Source organism: Corvus moneduloides, chromosome 6 (genome assembly GCF_009650955.1).
Source record: "Corvus moneduloides isolate bCorMon1 chromosome 6, bCorMon1.pri, whole genome shotgun sequence".
Lineage (NCBI taxonomy): Eukaryota > Metazoa > Chordata > Aves > Passeriformes > Corvidae > Corvus > Corvus moneduloides.
In genome coordinates, this window is record NC_045481.1 from 63,614,344 (window position 1) to 63,635,380 (window position 21,037).

Consider the following 21,037-nt stretch of genomic DNA (forward strand, 5'->3'; position numbering starts at 1 on the left):
CTTCTCGTGTCAGGAGCTTCCCTTTCTGCGGCACACAACAGACCCTTCCTGCCTGAGGAAGGTTTTGGGCTATTTTTAGCTTTCTGGGTGATTTAGCGATGTGTGAGCCCGAGTACACAGGAGCGTCTGGAGCCGGAACTTGTTAATGTAAAACTTGTCCTTGCGGAACCCAGAGGCCAAAAGCTGAGCTGTGCCCTGCCCTGAGCTCTGCGCCCCTGTTTTAACAAGAACGACGGGAGCCCAGCCTGGCCTGCAGAGGGGAACTCACTCACGGCAATGCTAGGGACAGGTTGGCACGGGCTGACAAAAAGCAGGACAGGAGGAGTCCCCGTGCAAGGATCCCGAGGTTTTCTTTAACTCTCATGCAAGGACATTCTCCTCCTTCCCGGTGTCTGGGTCAGGGGAACGCGGTTCTCCACAGTGAGGGGTTTATTACCACGCTCTCGGGAACTGCCGGACGCACTTTTGTTTTCTAGGAACATACCAGAGCCCGGGACTCGGAATGCAGGAGGAAGCACCGGGGACTCGGAATGCAGGAGGAAGCACCGGGCGCTCGGAGCCCTCTCGCTGGTGGGAACCAGTTCGGCAAACAGGATTTTCCAGCTGAACGCTGCGGGCTCTTTGAACCCCTGTGATTTTTGCTGTCTCCCGAGGGAGGATGAGGAGCACCTTGTTCCGGGGAAGTGTTACCCTTTGTTCTCCTGCCCTCAAACGGTGCGTGACATCAGCCGAACCCTGCTCTCCACAGCACTCGCACCCGCTCCCCTTCCCCAGCCCAGCCCCGGGCTCCCAGCCGGGTGTCACATCCCGCTGTGGCCAAGGCAAGGGTACAGTGCGCCGGCATCGCTCCAGGTCCAGGAGCACACCTGGACACCAGGGAAGGGGGCAGAGGGGTGACCGAGACAAAACCCGCTCCCGGCTGGTGCCTTCAGCGCCTGTGGGGGCGAAGTTTTGGGGCTCTGTGTGGGTTTAATGTGTTAGTGCAGTTCCTGCGGGAGAATCAGGCGCTGCCGGGGTTCTTTTGGCAAGGGACGCGGGCCTTGGCGACCAGGGGGGCGGGTGCCCCCGCACAGCCGCTCCCGGGGTTCCTGCCCAGGAGCCGTCCGGGGCGGAGACACAACCGGGAACGGGGAAGCGGCACGGCCTCAGCCCCGGCGGACTACAACTCCCGGCAGGCACCGCGCATGCGCGACAGCGGGGCGGAAGCGGGCGGAGCTCGGGCCGTGTGCCCCGCCCCCCCTGCGCCGGCCGCCATTTTGTCACCGACTTTCACCCGCCGCCCGACGGGGCGGTTTTTTTTTTCTTAAAGGAGAAGCGGCAGCCAAAAGCGGCCCCGCCGCCAGGCCCCGCCGGTACCGCGGGCGGCGCTGCAGCCCCGCGGCACGGAGCAGCCGCGTGGGGCGGGGCGGCAAACGGCTTCCCCTGCCGGGCCTCGCCCGAGGGGCAAAGGGGCCCGGAGGCAGGCGGAGGGGCGCAGGCAGCGGCGGCGGTAGGGAGCCCGGCGGCGCCGGGGACCGGGCGGCGGCCGCGCGGCGGACGGGCGGTCCGGGCGGCGGGGCCTGTGGGGCGGCGGCCGCGGGGGCCGCGCTCGAGTGGGCGCCGAGCGGGGCCGGCCGGGGGGGGAGAGGGAGCGCGAGCGCGAGCGCAGCGGCCGCGGCGGCGCCTGCGCGAGAGGCGGCGCGAGCCCGGGGCGCGCGCGGGAGCGGCGCGCTCATTGGCCGCTCGGCGGCGGGGGGGCGGGCCCCGCCCCGGCCCGGTCGCCCATTGGCCAGGCGGCGCGCGAGCGGCGGGGAAAGGCGTGAGCGCGGCGGGCGGGGGGAGTTGGGCCCGGGGGGCGGGGCCGTCCCCCGCGTCCCGCCTGCCGGTTGGTGGTCGCGGCCGGGGGGCGGGGCGCAGGGGCCGCGCGTGAAGGCGGGCGGCGGGCGCTGATTGGCCGCGGGCGGCGGGGGCGGGCGTGCCCGGCCGAGGGTGGAGCGCGGCCGTCCCGGCCCCGCCGCCGCCGCCGCCGCCGCCGCCGCCGCCCCGATGCCGGCGGGCACCGAGCAGCCGGGGGGCGCTGCCGCCGAGCCGCCGCCCGCCCCGGGACCGCCGCCCGTCGCAGACAGGCCGCCGGCTTCGGGCCGCCGCCGCCCGCCGCCACCGCCGCCCGCCGCCGATCAGGGGGAGGAGTCCAGCGGCAACCGGGTGCTGAGGGGCGGCCGGGAGCGCGGCCGCGCCGCTTCGGCCGCGGGGGGAGCCGCCGCCGCCGCCGCCGCCGCGTCCCGCCGCCGTAAGGCCGAGTATCCCCGGCGCCGGCGGAGCAGCCCCGGGGCGCGGCCGGCCGCCGAGCAGCCCGCCGCCGAGACGCCGCCCGCGGCCAGGAAGGCCCCCCGGGCCGGGTGAGTCCCTGCAGCGCCGGGCTCCGCCCGTGCCTTCCGGGGGTCGCGGCCGCGCGGGGGGGGCTGCGGGCGGCTTCTGCCCGACCCGCGTCAGCGGGCCCAGACCCCGGGGCCGCCTCCCGCCTCGGGGTGCCCCGCGTCGCCGCCCCTTTGTTCCGGCCGGGCTGGGCCGGCCCCGACGGTCCCTTCCCAGGAAGGGCAGTGTCCCGGGAATCGCCGGCTGCGCAGCGCCCTCGGGCAGCGGCCGCTGTCCCGGTGCCCCGCGGCGCCGGCGCGGTCTGGCCCCGTCTGCCGGAGGTCTGGGTGAGGGAGGCGGTGGGATCCACCTTCCCGGGGGAGATGCTGCATTCGCTGCACCTTTGATCCTGAGCGGGACACCGGAGCCTTTGAAAGTGCAGCTGTTCTGCCCTGTTCTAAGCACGAAATCCCCCTGGGTCGGTCATAACTGTCCTGGGCCGGGCTGGGTCTCTGCTGCTGGATATTTCTATAGTTCCCTTCAGCTTCCTGCGGCTGCAGTAACGCACCTTGGCATGAGGGGTTGAAAACAATGATCTGACAGAGAGGCATCGGGACTTTGGGGAGTTGGGGCTCGTCTCCGTGTCATTCAGTTCCTTGTGTCTGTCTCCATCCCAGAGAGTCTGGCTCTCACACTTGCTTTTGTGTTTTTTCAGGTGTGCAGATAAAGTCGCTGGTAAAGGTAAGAGCTGAATTACTCACTCCTTGTGCTGTGTTCCATCTAGAAAGTCCGGGCTGTCCCACGGGTTAGCCAGATCCTCCTTTTGGATCTTCCTTTTAAAGAATGATTTGGTGCTGAGTGATGTGCGGTTTCTTTCTGAGGTCTCTCTCAAGATTGTGAAACTGTGATAAGCTGCTGCTGCTGTTGGCACGTGCCCAACCTGCAAAATCTTACTGTCCCAAAAAGCACTCGGGCTGTTGGAGCGTGAGGCTGGGCTGCTCCATGGTCTGACAGTTCTTGTTGCACAGCAGTCCCAAGTAGTTGGTGAATCCTGGGCTCACTTCTGTTCTGTGCTCAGCAATATAGGTGTAGACCCTAGAGAGACCTGGGGAAGTTGTGTGGAAATCGGCACATTCAGATATTCACGCTTGTTCTTTTTTTAGCTTTAGTGGATTACGGATTTTTTTACGCTGATGTCTTCAGGGGTGAAAGAGAAAATTATTCAGAACTGGGGGAGTGAGTAGGGTCTGAACATGAGAGCCCCGACTGTGGGGATCTGCGACCTGGAGCAGAACTTTTGTTTTCCAGTGCAAACTGTGAACTTTGTGCATCTGTATAACAACTTCTTGTTAAAAAAAAAAAACCAAAAAAACCCCCACAAACAACTAAAAAGAAAAAAAAAAAAAGAAAAAAAGAGGGCTTTGCTCCTTACGTGGTGATGACTTCTGAAACAGGTCCAAGCAAAGGGCTTTGTGTAGTGTTGTTTTTGATCTGGCACCAGAGAATTGTGGCAGAATGAAGCACTGAGGAAAGGAGGTCACACACCTGTGCAGATGAATTCCCTGTTCTGCTGGAGCTGTCCGGGTTTGTTTGCCAGCAGTTGTGTCTCGGAGGCTGCTGTTATTCTCGTGTTTTGGTAACTCTTTAGCTTTCCTCCTACAAGTCTTTATTCCATCTGGGTGTGGAAATCCATCACAATTCCAGCTGGCAAGGTGTGTTTTTACAGACTGAAGCAGAATTAACTACTGTGTGTTGAGCCCAGCTCCTGTGCTTTTATCCCTCACTGTGTAAAGGGTGGGCAGCGTAATGTCAGAGCTTCAGCCTTTTACTTCAAAGCACAGTTGCTGAAAGGTGTAAAAAAGTTTACCTTCATATGTGTGTAGAGTTAAGACTTCAGTGGTCATGGTTGTTTTTTTGGTTTAAGCAGAAATATTTATTGGTAGTGGTAGAAAGTGGGCAGAATATTCCCATTTTTACCCCAGGAGGTGAAAGCTGTCAGTCTGAAATTCACAGGTTTGGGGGCTCTGCACTCGAGCCATTTTAGCCTCTAACTTGGGCTCTGAGAGTTTCAGCTGTGCTTGAAGGTGAGGGTGGAAAAAGCACTTGTTCAGCTTCTGGGGCTCTTTTTTTTCCCCCGATTAGATTTGCAGCCGAAATGATGGGAGGAACAGTTGCGTGGAAATTGGCACAGGGAAGTGCTGACTTCTTCTGGGCCAGAGGAGATCGGGGTGGGGGGGTGTTTGTTTGTTTCTGGTTTGTTTTTCAGTCTGCAGAAGCACAGGAGTGGGGAAGCTGCACTCCTGTGTCTTGGCTGCACGCTGGATGGAGCCCTTGTGCACCTTGTGCTGGTTGGCGAGGACCTGGAAACGGGCCAGGAGCGTCCTCCTTGGACAGGTTGTGCAGGAGCTGGAGAGGAGCTTCTCCCTGCTCCTCCTGTTGGGCTTTAGCAGAAGTTTTTGAAGGAGCCAGAGCAGTGTAAGCAAGCAGCAGCTTTCCTTGCACAACAGGGCTTTTGGTAGCCAGGAGTCCCCTGTGCGCCTGGAAGGCACAATCCCGTTTGTCCTTTCACCTGGCTTGGAGCTGGGATAAGGTGCTGAGTGCTTCTGGTGAGGGCTTGGAATTGTGTGCTACTGTTTCCTGAAATGGAATTGATTTTTTTGCACTGCAGTATTAGCCTTTACTATCAACTGCTAAATCTAGTTTGGAATATTCCCTGTACAGAGCCGTGGGATCAGGCTTCCCCAGCATCCCCTGGGGAGTTCTGGCTGTGCAGGTCTGGCGGGGAGATTACAGGGAGATGAGAGCCGAAGGTGCGTGTTGTGCCACAGCCCCAGTGTGACTGTCACCACAGCGGCGTGCACGGGGGCAGCTGCAGTGTCAGCCCCTGCTCCCTGGCTATTCCCTGCCGCCTGCTTAGTCATGCAGTGGCAGGATTTCCCAACGTGTGCCCACAGGAATACTGGATGCATAAGTAGAACGTTTAATCTCAGCTTACAAACGAATTTGTGTAGCTGCAGTCGCTGTGTAGCAGAATTCACGTCTGACTTCTCACAGCGCTCTGTATCCTTGTGGGAATCGTTTTCATTTTAGTCAGGAGAGTCACCTCCCTGGAAGCCTGTTCTCAAATCCAGGGGTTTGGCTAGGAAAACAGTCAGGCTCGGCAGATATAAAAGAAAACCAAAAAATTTTGAGACTCAGGTAGTACCAAATGGGTTTGTGCATAGAGGACTCACATTATACCTCAGTGTTTTATTCTTAATGCTTCGTGCTCCTTTTGGGAGTGATTGCTTTCCCTTAAGGCTTTGTCAGTGTTTGGAGAGAGAAATGTCATTACTTAAAACCAAGCCTTATAAAAATGCTCTGAATTTGAATAGCTCAGACTGCCCAAACCTTCCAAGGGTTTTCCTGTGTCCCAGCTGTACAGTTCTGCAGTGCTCTGGTGGGGAAGAGCCCTTTGGATGGAGCTTTGCACTTGGATTTTTTTCCTGAGTTTCATTTTTGTCTATGCCGTTATAACAGCAGGTGTTTGGTGCCTTATCTGCTGTGTGGTTGCTGCCTTAAATCTCAGAGGCGTGCGTATGTCGTGGTGCATTTATTTTCATAACAGCTTTTTAACTTAGCAATTAGTAGTTTATTTTCCTTTCACTTAATTGCACACAGGTCTTTTCTGAGATTGTCTGCAGGGTCAGTAAGATGCTTTCAAATGCCTTTTAAGTCAAAGTTCAGCTCTGTTGAAAAGCAGAGCAGTGCCCAGAGTCTTGTCTTTTGGTTGTCTAAACAAAGCCACAACTTCACTGCTAGTGTCCTTCCAGGTTTCCTTTTCTTGTCCCTTCTCTCAGGGACTGGTGTTTGCTGACAATTTTTAATCTGTTTTTTTGTGAAGGAAAAAGAGGCAAAAATTGATTCCAAATCTAGGACTTCCCATATTTTGGGCAAAGCCTTGGTGATTGCTGATTCCAGCTGTTCCTGCAGCTGAACACTTGACAGAGAGAAGTTTCCTGGTGCAGCCCTGACTGCTTGGATAGGGACCATGTTGGGAGGGTCTAGAGTTGGAAGGTTTTTCAGCTCACAGCTCTGTATCACTCTGCGAGTTCTGCTGCAAAGTAAATACTTGATGCATCTCCCGGTGGGGTTTGGGACGTACCTGGGTATTCTCAGCGCGTAAAAACGCCCTGAATCTGTTCGATAGCCGTGCTGAAGCAGAGGAAGTAGGAAGGAGACATCCTGGGAAAAGGCTTATCAAAGACCTTCACTTCAGAGGAAGGAAGCAGAGCTGCTGGGTGAGGGGTGTGCTCTGTCCAGGTGTGTTCTGAGGCAGGTCTGCTTCAGACCTGCGAGCCTGATTTTTACAGTGATGAGTAATCAGCTGAATGCGTGATCTCCCAAGGGAATACAGCTCTTCCAGAGCAGCAGCGTGTGCTATCCCTGGCAACACGGTAGTGGTTGAGGGGGGAGTTTCTAGAGGATGGTTTCAAGTGTCTTTGGGTTTGATTTAGCGTTCAAAAACCTGAGATGTTCACCATGAGGACTGAGAACATGGCAGCAGTCACACCTTGAGGTCTGCTAAAGAAAGCCAAGAAGGTGCAGTTCATGCTCTGGTGCTGAGGTTTATACGTGTAAGACATCAACTTGATGGTTTACAACAGAATGTTATGCCTCACATCTGGGATTCCAGTCAGACTTTTCCAGCCAAATGTTGCTTATTCCCACCCTGTTAATCGAGGATCAGACAGCGAGTAATGCAAAGCAAACTACATGCTAGGAGAAAAAGGATCGTTTGGCTCAGAAGGCTTGATGCAAAACTGGATGTTGCAGGTTGGGAGGGATCAGAGACGCTGTGGATGCCCTATCCCTGGAAGTGTTCCAGGGCAGGTTGGACAGGGCTTGGAGCAACCTGAACTAGTGGCAGGGGTTGGAATAAGGTGAGATTTAAGGTCCCTTCCAGCCCAAACCATTCTGTGATCATCCGTAACATTACAAAAGGCATTGAGTTCCTGGAGGCCCAGTGTCACAGCAAGCACCAAAAAGTGAGATCGAATGAACTGTACTTGGGAATTTTAGTTTTTAAGGGATTGACTTGCTCACAAGACATTTCAGCCAGCTCTGTTATCTTGCCAAAGCATGTTTGGAGACCAGCCATGAGCCAAAAGGAAACCACCTGTACAAGCTGTAAATAAGTGTGGAGACCTCAGGCTAAGAGCGTTGGTGATGCCTTTTGCTTTAGCGCAGCACCAGACACATCCGGCTCAGATCCCTCAGGGATGTTGCCAGATGTACAACTCCAGTGAAGTGTATGTTTGGGGGATTCTCTCAACATGACTTTTCACATGGCCTGACTTTGAAGCTGGCCTTTCATAAAGCACTTGCTGAGGTTTATGAGTGTCTCTTTTGTTGTGCTTAGAGCCAGCAAATCGTTGTCTTAGAAGCCTTTATCCGAGGGAAAATATAAGCAGCTTTTAAATAGTAGTGTCTTTCCTTAGAGGGAATGTGAGGAGAGTTTTAAGGGAAGGTTTTCTGAGGTAAGGGCCTGGGGAGTGTCCTGGCTCAGCAGAGAAGGCTGAGCAGGTTCCCACAGTGGGCAGGGGCCGCCGTGATTTAAGGTGTGATTTAATGACAGGATTTAGGCATTTTTTCTACTATGATGAAAGAGACTGCAACGGCTGTTTCAGCTCCCAAAGAAGAGAAGGAAGAGGAGGAAGTGTCCAGCGTGCTCAGCCATGGCTCTCCCGTGGGCACGGCCCGGCCCAGCCGGAGCTGGCGCAGCAGCCGGACGGCGGCCGCCGCTCGCCAGCGTGACTCTGAGAATTCCCGCGCCTCCAGATCCAAGGCGAGCTCCCTGCAGCTCGTCTGCAAGTCGGAGCCCAACGCCGACCAGCTGGAGTACGGTACGTGGCACGGAAGGCCCGGGCACGGCTGCGGGGTCACTCTGGGCGTGTGGCTGGTGCTGGCGTGGTGCTGCTTGTCACGGGTGCCTTCTGCCACCAGCACTCCCAGCTCTGAATGCCGACGGAGCCGTGAGACAGATGAGCTCACTGCAGCGAACACACTTTGAAACCTAATGGTGACTTTTCCTTTCAGTGGTCACAGAAGAGCATCAGTGTCCAGATGGAGTCAGGTAGGATACGTCATTTTGTGGTGTTTCTTCGGGCCTGAGTTGCTTGAAAATAAAACGTTTGTGTGAAACGTCCTGTGGGACCCACTGTAGCTCTGTGTCCTTTGGTCCCTGGCCTTTGCATTTCCAGCGTGCACTGCAGATGTCAGGAGATACTGTAGAGAAACGGATAGTAAGATTTGACCTGGGCATTCCACCTGCTAGCTGTGTTGCCGTGGGTGGGTGGCTTCAGGAGGGGACACTGCTCTCGCCTGTTTTGGTTGTCGCTGTGCTCCTTGGTCAGTGCAAGCTGTGCAACCTTTTCCCAGTCCTGCGGGATGAGGAAGTGCTGTGTAACAGTGTCCTTCCCATCCTGGGGCATGGTGCACAGGCATTCTTGCAGTAGTGGCCAAGCTGTTGCTGCCAAAGTCCTCTCTTCTCCTTTTCTCCCAGCAGCGATGATGATGAGATGCTCATCAGTGAGGAAGAAGTTCCCTTCAAAGATGATCCCAGAGATGAGACCTACAAGCCCCACCTAGAGAAGTATATTGGATTATGGATTTACTGGGGATTTAGACCAAAAAAAATAATGGGCATGTTACCTGAATTAGCTTAATATGCCCCAAAGCACCTGTGCTAGTTGATCTGGTTCTAAACATTGCCTGCATTGGCCAGAACTGTTCTTCTCTCTGGACTGAAGCCTTTAGAGCCTTGCTGGCTGCTGGGTGCTTCCTTAAGCCTGGTTCTTACTTCTGCTTGAAAGCAGCACTTGAAGAATAGACCTGAACTTGGGTCCAGTTTTTGTTTAAGTCTTTGTAAAAAGCAGGCAGTGGGAAGAGTATTGGAGTAATGTGTTGTATTTGTGTCTTTGCAGGGAAGCACCAAAGCAAAGGAGAAAAGCTAGCAAGGGGAAAGAGGAAAAAGAAAGGCAGAAGGAGATTAAAGTGGAAGTGAAAGAAGAGAACGAGTTTCAGGAGGATGAAGAGCCACCAAGGAAGTGAGTAAACTCTGCAGATACACATGCCAGTGTGTGTGCTGTGTATTTTGCATTCTTGCTGGTGTACAACAGTGTTTAATTGTTGTTGGTTGCCCCCGCCTCCTCCTCCCCCTCTGGGCCTGAGAGCTGATGGGGCAGCACTGTTTATCCTGTGCCCTCACATCTTGCCTGTGTTCAGCCACAAAAATTCAGAGTTTAGCTTAAGTGGAGGGGTTTTTCATCATCCTGTGGTTAGTCAGCCTCCCTGGGTGTGACCACACAGTGGGAAATACTTCAGGATGTCCTTACAGTGGGTTCTATTGTGATGCCTGAAGTGCATCCCAAAAGCCAGTGTGAGAGGGCAGCATTCCTGCTGTGTGCTGGGGGCAGACACTGGGATATCTTGTCACTGGAATACCTTGTGTGTGTGGTTAAGTGTCCTTTTTGTACATATGGGAGTACACCGGAGCTCAGGAAAATCGGCTGTTTTCCCCTTGCTTTTGAGAAGTAAAACAACAAACTTTCGCCACCCAGTCAGTCGCCAGTGGCTCGACACCTTCTGGTGTGCTGCCGCTGGAACTCACGGCTGAAGCATTCCTCCTGGCAACAGAGGGGGATTGGTTTGTGTGACTGTGTCAAGGCCATTCTTTGGGGTATTGTGAGGGGAAAAAAAGGAAAAGGAGCTGGTTTCGTACCTCAGCTCCTCTCTGAGTGGTTGGAACAGCCCGGGCTCCCTCTGCTGACCTGCCGTGCACTGCTGGTGTAATTTCTCTTGCTGTTCCTGAGCTGCTGCTGATTGACAGTGGAGAGGAGTGAGGAGGCTGATATTTTGAGAATATATTTGTCTGTTGGAGACTGCTTTCTGAGGCTTGAGGTTTTCGTTGTTTGAATCAGACACTACTTTTTTGTGCGTAATAAAACCTGTAGCTCCTCTGAGGGCTTGGCTTGAATGCTGAGTGTGTGTTCAGCGTGTCCCTGGCTGGCCATCGATACAGACGTCTCAGTAGAGTCTAGAAGATACTTCCATCAATCTGCTCCAAGTGTCTCTGCAGCAGTGGGGTCAGGCAGGCCCAGCTGGGCAGAGCTGTGGCTTGGGAGGCTGCAGTTTACATGTGAGCACAGGTCTGCTCAGACAGAGCCCAGATTTTTGTCTCGACAGGTACAGAGGCTGCTGTGGCTAAGTCAGAGGCCTGTAAAATGGCTGCTGGGTCATTAATCCCATTCTTCCTGATCAAGCAGATGGATGTTTTCCCACGGTGTGGAATGTTCCCCAACAGAGCAGAGGAAATAGGGTGCACTGTTGGTTCTAGACCGCGTTGGCAAAATTACACGTTTATGAAAAACGCATTAGGAAGCAGGAAGGATTGAGAGGGCAGACCACGTGAAGCATTTATTTTTCTGGAATTCTCTGTCCTCTGAATCTGTCTCCAGCTTGCACTCAGTTTTTTTTCTAGACCATGTAGTTAATGAGGCAATACAGCATACACTTCAAAGTCTCTGCCCACTGCTAATGTAAAGAAGCTTCTCTCAGTCCTGTTTCTGTATCCCTGTTACAGGAGGGGAAGGAGGAGAAAGGATGACAAGAGCCCAAGGCTGCCCAAGAGAAGGTAAGTGATGCTCTCAGCCCAGTTCTGTTCTGCAGACTTGCTTCCCTTGTGTCCTGCATGCAGATGTGGTTTGTCCCAAAGCCATCTCTCTGCCTTAAAGGGAATAAAAACCAAAAATAGCAGCATGCCTTGTCTTCCCTCTTTTCCTTCCCCTGTGGATGTGGGTTTGATTCCTTCCAAGTGAACCAGCCCCCTCCCCACTTCTCAGTCGATCCCTCCTGTGGTATTGCCCAGCAGTAAGGTTTTGTGTCTCCTGAGGTTTTCCCAGCTCTAGGGAGAGCCCTCGAGTAGTGCCAGGACAGGAGGTGGCTCTTGGACAGCAGCTCTGTCACAGCCCAGGCAGGGGTTTTGGAGCAATAGTTCTCTGCTGTGCTTGCACTTGTTATTTGTGGCATCAGAGGCGTCAGCCCCTCACAGACACAGAGAATTGTGATTCTAAGTAGAATGTATATAGAACCTTTATCTATAGAATCACCTGATCATATAAGCAGCCAAGCACTCTGGCCCTCTCCTTGCCGATTTCCCAGGAAGAAGCCTCCGATCCAGTATGTCCGCTGTGAGATGGAAGGCTGCGGCACGGTCCTGGCTCACCCACGGTACCTGCAGGTTGGTGGAGGTGTTCACTTCCTCTGTGGCACGTGGGAGGGCAGGGAAGGGGTGCTTGGAACGGGCAGCTAAGCCTCCACTGGCACTCACACCCCTTCCTGACATCGTTGTTTTGGAAGACTTAATTGTGGCCAGTTGCAGCCGTGTGTGTGAGTGTCTGTCAGGTTGCAGGTCCACGTGTGTTTTATTTTCCAGTGGAGATCTAAACTTGAATGAAGCTCAGCTGTTCACTCAGCCATGTACAGTCTGCAAACTTCCACTTTTTCTTTCCAGCATCACATAAAATATCAGCACTTACTGAAGAAAAAATACGTGTGTCCTCATCCCTCCTGCGGTCGGCTGTTCCGACTCCAGAAGCAGCTCCTGCGGCATGCCAAACATCACACAGGTACAGGGGGGTGGGAAATAGACACAAACTCCTCTTCAGGTCAGTGAACAGACAGGGGGAAAAAGGGAAAAGCCTCTAGGACTTCTGGGGAGGGTGAAGCCAAGTCAGGTGGCATAGATTTGCAGCAGCAGGGTATTGCTGTCTTCTGGATTAACATCTTCTAAGGAAATGAAAGAGATAGACTACAGGGGTTTTAATTCTCCTTCTGGCAAACATCACTCAGGGGCTCTGTAGAGGAATAAACGTCTACAGATAAAGATTTATCCCAATTTACCAGTCTTTCAGTGTTGGTCAGCGTGGATAATTAGCTCTTAGCAGAGTCTTAATCATGCCTCGCCTCTCCAGATCAGCGGCTGCGGTGTGTCGTGGGACACCTCCTCCTTTGCTGTGCCTCCCAGAACTTGTAGTTCTGCTCCTTCTTGGGCAGCTTTACTGCACCACCTGAGCATTGGGAAAGGGAGCAGGTCTGTGGGAGAGCAATGCTGCAACTGCTGCTGTCTTTCAGATCAAAGGGATTACATCTGCGAGTACTGCGCCCGGGCCTTCAAGAGCTCCCACAACTTGGCGGTGCACCGGATGATCCACACGGGCGAGAAGCCCTTGCAGTGAGTACCTCTGCCTGTGCCTCGCCCTCCTGCTCTGAGGGACCCCCGAAACTCCCGTTGCAGAGCCGCCCTGAAGTCAGGGCCGGAGCCTGTTCCTGGTGTCCCGGCTCTCTTTGAACGCACACTTGTGTCAGCTGCTCCTCGGGGCAGTGTCTCGGTGCAGATCTGGGGAACGTAAGCCCTCAGTAGGTAAAACCAGAGCAGGAGCTGCAGTGACATGAGCAAGCCCCTGCTGTTTTCCTGGGTTGCCACCTCGCTACTGCTGTCCCTATGAGCATGTGTGGACGTCCCTTTGTTGTGACCTCCTCGCTGTCCCCTCGCAGGTGCGAGATCTGCGGATTCACCTGCCGGCAGAAGGCTTCCCTCAACTGGCACATGAAGAAGCACGATGCAGATTCCTTCTACCAGTTCTCCTGCAATATTTGTGGCAAGAAATTCGAGAAGAAGGACAGCGTCGTGGCCCACAAAGCCAAGAGCCACCCCGAAGTGCTCATTGCTGAAGCACTGGCTGCCAACGCGGGTGCCCTGATCACCAGCACGGATATCCTGGGCACTAATCCCGAGGCCATCGTGCCGCCCACGGATGGCCAGGGCCTCCCGCTGCTCCCCGACCCCCTGGGCAGTGCTCCCCCAGCAGACTGCCTGCTGCTGAGCTCGGAGGGGATGCCAAAGCCCTACTGTGGCGGGGCAGAGCGTGTGAGCCTGGTGGCCGACGGCAAGCTCTTCGTGGGCAGCGGCAGCGGCGCGAACCCAGAGGGGCTGGTCATGAACACAGAGATGCTGGGAGCCAGCACAGAGGTGCTCATCGAAGATTCAGATTCCACTGGACCCTAGTGGCGGGGGAGCACCCGGGTGCTGGGACAGTTGGGACTCTGTATTTAAAAGGAAAAGGAAAGAAAAAAAAAGGAGGAGGCACTTACTGAAAGAGAGGAAAGTTAAACAAAACTTACAATACTAGTAAATAACTGAAGGGTCTGCTCCCCTCCAGCGCGGATCACAGCACATCCTCTTTCTCCCAACCACTTCTCTCTCTCCCACGGCCCCTTTGTGGAAAGGGGCACGTGCTGCCGTTGCCAGAGCAAGTTGGATTGAGCGGTGGATTTCTCCAAGGGAGGGGGCACTGCCGAAACCCTTCGCTCTACCCCAAAGCATTTGCCTTTCTGGCTCCTTGGCGTGGCCCCGCTGGCAAACAAAAAGGCATTGGACATGCTCCGGAGAAGTTCCTTAGGACTCCCTCTGCCCCCGGCCCCGACTTCTATGCACCGCTGCACTCTGGTCCTTGCAGTCTCCTCCTTCCTTGCCGGGGCTGGGAGTTTGGCACTTTAGCCCCTCGGCAGGGTGAGCTGTGAAGCAGCAGCGCACGTCCCGCTCCCACCGCGCTCCCCTGCTCCAGCCCTGGCAGGAAGTGGAGGGAGGGAACGCCCTGGCTCGTAGATAGTGTTTGCTCGGAGAGGCCCGGGGGCTACAGGAGCCCTTCGTGGGAGAGGCGAGGAGGAGCATCCCAGTTTGACGACAGTAATTTGCACTTTGAACATGCTTCGTTTTTGTGTTGTGGTAACAAGATTCCTTATTTATTGTTTAAAAAAGGGTCGGTATTTTTTAGTTCTGTTCTTAGGGGGTGGGGGTGGAAGGGGTTCAGGCTGTTTCCCAGTAGGCTCCAGTGCAGGGAGCTCCAGTGCCGGCGTGCCAGCAGCTGGGAGAGCCGAGGTGAAGGCAGCGCTCTGGAGTCAGATGTGTCTCGCAGCTCTTCCAGAGTAGAGGGAGAGCCCCTGGAGAAGAGCCTGTGTGCAGTGGGAGTCTCGGCAGCAGCGTGTTAGCAGGAGGATGAGGTGAGTGATGGGCTGTCCCTCCCTCCCTCCCAGCTCCGGGTGAGCTCCTCGCATTACATGCCCGTTTTGCCTCCAGCCTTTCGGGGAAGGACGTGTTTAGCCAGGAGCTTGTCCTTGTGACGCGGGACAGCCGAGCGCTGCTTGCTGCTGGGGGACGTGGCGCTCCTCATCCGACTCTGCCTCTCCTTTCCAGGTCTAGACAAAGATGCAGTTAAGCAGGGACTGGATATGGTTTTCTCAGGCTTGTTTATCCAAGGCAATAGATTGACAGGGGACTAAGGGGCTGTCAGCTTCTCTCCCCGCCCCCGTTTTGGGGGGGGGGGGTGGTGTTGTGTAGCCATGTTCTGAAAGCTTCTCTCTTCTGCACAGATACCCCAGCTTTCCCTGAAACGTGGTGGGTCAGGCGTTGCCTGCTGGTGTAGTTAGGGCAGCTTTGAGCCCTTGGAAAAGTTTACATAGGATAAGATGTGTCTGCTATGGAGACTTGGATTTTTTTTTGCTCTTCTCTGAAACTTTGCGTGGAGATTCAGTGGCCTTGAATTCGTAGCGGTTTTGGAAGAGGTGAAGAATAACCTGGCTTTTTTCGTTTGCTTGTTTTTTGGTTGGGTTTCTGGGGTTGGGAGCAGGGCTGAAGTATCTTGTCTGAGCACAAGATCAGCTGAGTTGGTCTGTAGCACACAGCAGCTTGTTGAAGTCGGGTACCTGGGGTCTGGAAAACCGCAATAAAAACGCGGAATTTAACTGGATTAACAGGAAACTGACTCTGAACACCCACTCTGTCCCCTGTGATGCCTGGAAATCCAGCTGTGGCCCAAACATGACGGCTTTCCTTGGGCCGTTTGTCCTGGTTTGCCCCCTCCCTCCTCCCCTTCCCCCTTACACTGATACCTTTGTCAGAGCAAGTTGAAGCACTTCCTGGTGTTGGGGCGGATCGAGGCTGAGCAGTTGCGTGTCGTGTGCCTTGTGGCAGCAGCCTGGCTGGGGTGAGGGCCCAGCAGCACACCTGGTGGCAGCTCCGCGTTGGAATGGTGTTAAGCTTCCTTCAGTTGGGATGATCTAGCGTCTCGCTTGGATTGCTTTACTGTGGTTTCCAGCAGGAAGCGTTCTGGGTGGCAGCTGGTCCCCTCCCCCTGCAGACTGGAGAGGGGCAGCTAGACTAGAGGCCAGCAGTTCAGTTCAGTGCGGGGCTTCTCTCTGGGGACACTTGCCGGCCCTCGGGGCTGCTGGAGCTGCGTCTCTGCTGGGCCCTGTGCCCGGGGGAGGTGCGGGGTGGGCAGAGCCTTGCGCGGACACTAAAGGAGAGCTCGGGGGTTGGTTGGTCGAGGGATGGCACTAAAACGCCTTTGGGCCAAGGGCTTGCTGACCTCTGGTGACCCAGCATTTGGCGCTGGGCTCGGGGCTGGGGGAGGCTGCCTCATCCCACATCCGCCCCAGCGGAGCAGGGTTTGCCCCCGGCTGCACTTCTGGGATGCAAAATCGAACATTTCCTTTGCTTCCCGGCCTGGACACCTCTGATCCTTTTCGCTCCCCCCCCCCCCCTCACCCTTCCATGACACCTCTTGTAGCTGTCCCTTTTCTTTTTCTGGCCATGGCCAGGTGCCTGTCTGTCCTCTAACCACAGCCTGCTCGCCCCTGGTGCAGGAGAGATGTGTAGCTCCCTTCCCATGCCCCTCTGAAGCTCTAAAACTGACACAGCCCTCCTGCAGCTCCTCCTCCCCTCGATGTCTCTCCTTCACTCGCATGCAGTTTGCTTCAATAAATTATTGTAGTAGTTTGCAATAAACTTTTTTGTATTTTTTTCCCCTGTATTTATTTTTTTTTCTCCTCCCTGGGAGGGATCGGAGGGGGCATGGGGCCCTTTGGCACGGGCAGCACTTCGGGGACCCTGGGCCACCGGGCTGGGACTGGGGGCTACTGTGGCCAGGGGCTCCCCAAGCTCAGCAGCTTCTGCAGTAGCCACGGGGTGGCAGGGAGGCTGCTGGGTGTATGGGGACCCCCCAGCCCTGGGACCCCCAGCCAGGCACACTGTGGAATTCATGGGAAGCTGCTTTTCAACTCCTGGGGTTTTTTTCCCTCTTGCTCTGGGTAATGCATAACCAAAATAAAACATACTGAGGAAAAACCAACCCAGCCCGAAGGACTGTTTTTGTCTTGGTGCGTGCAGCTCACCTGTGGGGTGGCCAGTGTTGTCCTGGGTGGCTGGGACATCTTTCCCTATCTGCAGCCCCTCTTTAGGGCAGGACCCCTCTGGGAGAGCAGGGTTAGAAGTGACAGATCGTTTTGCCAGGGGTTTGGTTTGCAGTTTGGCCTGGGGCTGCTGTGCCATGTCCAGCCTGGGGGCTGCCCTCGAGCATTGCTCGACGCTCAGGCCCCAGCCGGCTGCCAGGGCTGAGGTGTTGAGCAATGTCCGGGCTTTGCTCACCTCTTCCCGGCAGTGGGTTCCCGAGCTCTGGAATGAGTCGAGGGATTAGCGTGCTGCTAATCTCACTGTGTGGCTGGGAGGGAGGAGTGGGTCAGCCGGGGCTGGGAGCCTGTTGCTGCCGAGCCAGACGCTTCTGGGCAAGGCACTTGGAGTAGCGATGCGTGGGGGAATTAGGGAAATAATCTGTCGCTGTTGATCCCAGAGGCGGGAATTTGCAGCGCGGTGCCAAGCCCCAGGCACGGAAGAGGGGGAGAGCCAGGCCAGCGGACGTGTGAGCGGAGCTCCCGGCTGGAATGCACCAGCTCAGCAAGGGATTGTCCTCGCCGGGCCGGGCGGGTGCTGCGCCCGGAGCCTGGTGGCCGTGACAGCTGCCCGGACCATGGCGGCCGCAGACAGCCCCTCCACTGCCCTCCGGCGCCGCGACCTCTGCAGCCGTGGCATCCGCCTGGCCGGGAAGATGCGCGCGGACGTCGTCGACCTCCTGGACACCTACGTGAGTTTGCCCCGATCCTTCCCAGCCGCGAGGCTGGGAGCACTGGTGGGACCTGGGCAGCGGCAGGACTCTGACCCCTGGCAGGGATGGGGCACGGAGTGCTGCTGGATCGGGGCCTGCCGACGCACCTGGGCGAGACTCGGACAGCTTGCACTGCCCCGACACCTGCAGGGCTCAGGGCTGCGGCTCCTGCCTCCGCTGATCCCCGGCGGGTCTCACCCTGCAGGTGGAGCAGCAGGGCTTGGACGCCTCGGCCACCGTGGCGGCGCTGGAGGGGGTGCCGCTGGCGGCGGTGGAGCGCTGGGACGAGCAGACGGGCACGCAGCGGCTGCTGGAGAACCTGGCGGCCTACCGCGCCTTCCGCGCCCTGCTGGCCCAGATGCTGGAGGAGCAGCGGGAGCAGCTGGGTGAGGCCGACGCGGGCCTGGGCCGGGCACTGGCAGCCGTCCTGCTCCAGGTCTCGGCCTTCGCCTACCACCTCGAGGAGCTGCTGCGGCTGGAGAGCCGCGGGATCCCCGGCGAGGAGGGGGACGGGCCGCCGCCCCCCCCGCGCCTCAGCCTCTTCGAGCAGAAGCTGCGGGGCCTGGGCGTGCTGCGGGAGCTGGCCCAGTGGGCCGTGAGGTCTGCGCGGGACCTGCGGCAGCTCGCCAAGCCCAGCCCGGCCACCGGCACGGCCACCGGCCTGGCCGAGAGCCCCTGAAGGCGAGCACGGAGCGGGGGGTCTTGGGTGCCGCTGGGGCTCCTTGCCCACCCTCTCAGAGGGCAGCTGACAGCGAAGGAGGGGGCCGGGGAGGGGAGGGGCCGTGTCATTAATCCCCGTGCTTTTAGTGCTGCTCCCTGTGGGGAAACTGAGGCACAGGCCGCAGTCTACCCTGGAGGGAGCGGGGATCCTCAAGGGGTCCTTGGGCTTTTCCTGCGGGGCGGTTGAATTATTCCCCGGGAAGCAGCTTTGCTGCTCGCCCCAAGGCCTGGATGCCGTGACCAGCAGCGCTGCCCTTGTCTTGGGAATTTGGACGCTTCCTATGGCAGGCGGAAGCTGCCTTTGGGGCTCTTGCAGATGCAGGGCAGGAGCGAAGGGACAGAAAAGCATCACCCGGTGAAAGGAGTCTTGAGACCTGCCCCCCACCTGCAAGGCACAAGGCTTGGCCTCCTGCACGTGGACTCTTTCCTTCTGCCCATCTTGTGTTGGCTGCTCATTGAATTTCTGCTCTAACTGCTTGGGGGCTTTTTGGGGAGGGGGGGAAGCAGGGATGCGGTGAGGAGGGGAACTCTTAACTCTTGGACACGATAATGGAGAGGATCTTTTAACTGAAAGGGGATCTTTTAGCTGTGATTCAGAAGCCCCTCTGCAAGGAGGTTGGTGCCTACAGGGGTTATTTTAGGATTGGGAACGGCATGGGAGAATCTAACAGCCCCAACCACATCGCTCACCCTGTGGAGTGCTGGGACTGGTTTCACAGCTTCCTGGGCCACGATTCTCCTGCCGACTGGATGTGATGGCTGCTGGCTGCCGAGTGAATAAAAGGGCTGGGAGATCTACCAGGGTGATGTACTTCTTGAGGGGAGGCGGGGCAGCCAGCCTCACCAGAGAGTCTGGGCTGCCCAGTTCCCACTCCAGGGAAGGGTCTGTCCCAGTGTGGTGAGAGGTTTGGGGGGATGCGACCCACCGGGAGGCCATGGGGAAGATGAAGGAGCTGGGGATGAAGGAGATGGTGGGAGGACGTGGCGGGGGTCACAGGGGCTGTGCCCTGCCCTGGTGTGGCCCTGCCTTCCTCCCTGGGCTGTGAGAGGGCAGGCAGCATGGAGGGAGACAGGGGCCACGGAGTGGGGAGGAGGCGGGAGACATGCCCGGCTGGCCCCGCACAAAGCGGCTTTGTGGCGGCGGGTGCGGACAGCACCGGGCACAGCGCCTGCCCCAGCACCAGCAGCGTCTGCACAGGCACGGGGGCCCTGGGAGCACAAAGAGCAGCCCGGGGCAGAGCCCTCAGGGCCATCCTGCCCACCCCACTGGCCACATTGGGGCACACAGGGCCGCAGGGCTGGGGCAAGGGGGGTTTGATGGGGTCTACTGTTTTATGGGTGATGCCTGAGAGGAAGAACATACACCTTCTTCATTGCCACTCACTGCCTGCCCTCAGCTTGGCAGCTCAGACTGGATTATTTCAATCTTTATGCTTCCCTGCGCTCAGGAATAACAATTTATGGCCATTATTTTTTTTCAGGATTAGTCAAAGCAAGTCCCTTTTCTGACAAGTGTTTTTCTTGCCTGCTGCTGTATGCTTGAAGCCACCTTGCTCTTCTCCCCTTGCACCCTCCAGCTCAGCAGTGGCTGGGTGCTCACACCCTCCTCACCTTCCTGCGGGGGGGCACGGACATCTGGAGGGTGTCCTTGAACCTCACCACCCGACCAGGTGGGAACAGACTCCTTTTCTCCAGCGGCACAGGCCGGGTACGAGGTGACCTTCAGGTCCCTGGGAGCCGGCCAGGGCTGCAACTCGATCCTCCCACATCAGCTGCTGGCAGAGAGCTGAGCTCGGTGCTGCACTTGCACTCCAGGATGGAAGCAGCAACGGAGACCCAAGGTGGACAATGGTGTTGCCCCAGGGACTTCCCTGGGCTTTTGCAACCTTCCTTACTCCTTCCCTGTTACCTTGCCAGCTGGGTGCACCTGCGTTTGTGGAGCAGGCGCCACGCTCGGGAATGGCCACCCTAACCAGAAGCAACGGGAAAAAGCAATCCGTTAATCCAAACCTCCGCACTCCGGCTGAGCAAGAGGCTCTGGCTCCCGGCCTTTCCCTGCCAGCCAGCCCCCACCGTGCCGTGCAGAGGCGGTGACGTCTGAGCTGGCTGGGTTTTAATGCTGTTTTTCAGCTGCAGCCCTGAGGGAATCACCAGTGAAGTGATTTGGCGAGGACAGGGGCGCCCGGCAGCCGAGCTCCCGTGGTGCCAGGAGGCTCTTGGATTTGCTTTGCCATGGATTGAAGTGAAGCTGATCCGGGTGGCTGAAGGAGACTGAAGCCGTTCATTTTGGAATCAGAAATTAGGAGTTTGAGGGGAGGACAGTTGTACCCGTGTGGCTAATGCTGCTGAGGACCCCTGCAATGGCCTCCTGCAAACTGAGAACCCCCCAAAAACATCCAACTTTGTGCTTTGGGAAGAGAGAAATGGTTGGCAGTGCTGGTGGGAACAGGGAAGCGGGGTGGGGGGAGGGAGGGCTGCGCTCCTAGATTGCAGCAGGGATGGAGCCACCAAAAGCAACCCATGGATGTGTTTAATTTCGAAATAATAAATGTTTTTAGGGCTTAACATGCGGCTGGGCATGCTTTGTTGGGGTTGGAAAGGTTTCAAGCTGACTGAGGCTGCTCCCTGACCTCAGGCCTTGGTGCAGGGTGAGAATGGATTTGCCCCTTGCCCGTGGGGCACCAGAGGCCGGCGGGGTTCAGCTGTGCTGGTCCCGCTGCTTCACCCACAGTCCCACGCCAGCACTGCAGTGCTGGCTCCTGACTTCTTGATCCTGAGCTGGAGCTGGGGGGGGTGGGTGGATGTTCACCAACACTTTCCTTTTTTAATAGCAGGAAAGCCTTTTCCTCCTGCCTGAGTCAGCGGAAAGGATTTCCCCGGGTTTCCCCGTCGTGGCCTTGGCTGCACTTGTCTGCCTCAAAGGAACAGGTGAAAACCCAGAGGAG

General features: G+C 56.8%; 2 protein-coding genes across 4 annotated transcripts; both read left to right on the forward strand.

Moving 5' to 3' along the window:
* Positions 1-571: 571 nt before the first annotated feature.
* ZFP91 (ZFP91 zinc finger protein) lies at positions 572-16,562 on the forward strand. Of its 3 annotated transcripts, none has more exons than XM_032111852.1 (11): positions 572-714; positions 3,050-3,075; positions 8,004-8,219; positions 8,413-8,449; positions 8,879-8,968; positions 9,300-9,422; positions 10,958-11,008; positions 11,536-11,614; positions 11,888-12,002; positions 12,508-12,607; positions 12,931-16,562. In XM_032111852.1, exons 1-11 carry the CDS (start codon positions 659-661, stop codon positions 13,439-13,441), a joined length of 1,404 nt encoding a protein of 467 aa, XP_031967743.1. In that variant the 5' UTR covers positions 572-658; the 3' UTR covers positions 13,442-16,562. The 3 variants fall into 3 exon arrangements, with proteins under 3 accessions (XP_031967743.1, XP_031967744.1, XP_031967742.1); XM_032111853.1 differs by having other exon boundaries at positions 8,882-8,968; XM_032111851.1 differs by lacking the exon at positions 572-714 and adding an exon at positions 2,026-2,378.
* On the forward strand, positions 14,348-18,890 carry CNTF (ciliary neurotrophic factor). The gene is made up of 3 exons (XM_032111995.1): positions 14,348-14,436; positions 17,061-17,351; positions 17,578-18,890. The coding sequence occupies exons 2-3, from the start codon at positions 17,238-17,240 to the stop codon at positions 18,049-18,051; spliced, it is 588 nt and encodes a 195-aa protein (XP_031967886.1). The 5' UTR covers positions 14,348-14,436; positions 17,061-17,237; the 3' UTR covers positions 18,052-18,890.
* Positions 18,891-21,037: the final 2,147 nt, after the last annotated feature.

Bases quoted from the DNA above. Each gene is read 5' to 3' on its own strand.
- CNTF (XM_032111995.1), top strand. From the start codon at position 17,238: ATGGCGGCCGCAGACAGCCCCTCCACTGCCCTCCGGCGCCGCGACCTC. The intron at 17,352-17,577 runs GTGAGTTTGCCC...CTCACCCTGCAG, and splicing joins TCGACCTCCTGGACACCTAC to GTGGAGCAGCAGGGCTTGGA.
- ZFP91 (XM_032111851.1), top strand. From the start codon at position 2,026: ATGCCGGCGGGCACCGAGCAGCCGGGGGGCGCTGCCGCCGAGCCGCCG. The intron at 11,009-11,535 runs GTAAGTGATGCT...CCGATTTCCCAG, and splicing joins CCAAGGCTGCCCAAGAGAAG to GAAGAAGCCTCCGATCCAGT. The intron at 12,003-12,507 runs GTACAGGGGGGT...GCTGTCTTTCAG, and splicing joins GCATGCCAAACATCACACAG to ATCAAAGGGATTACATCTGC.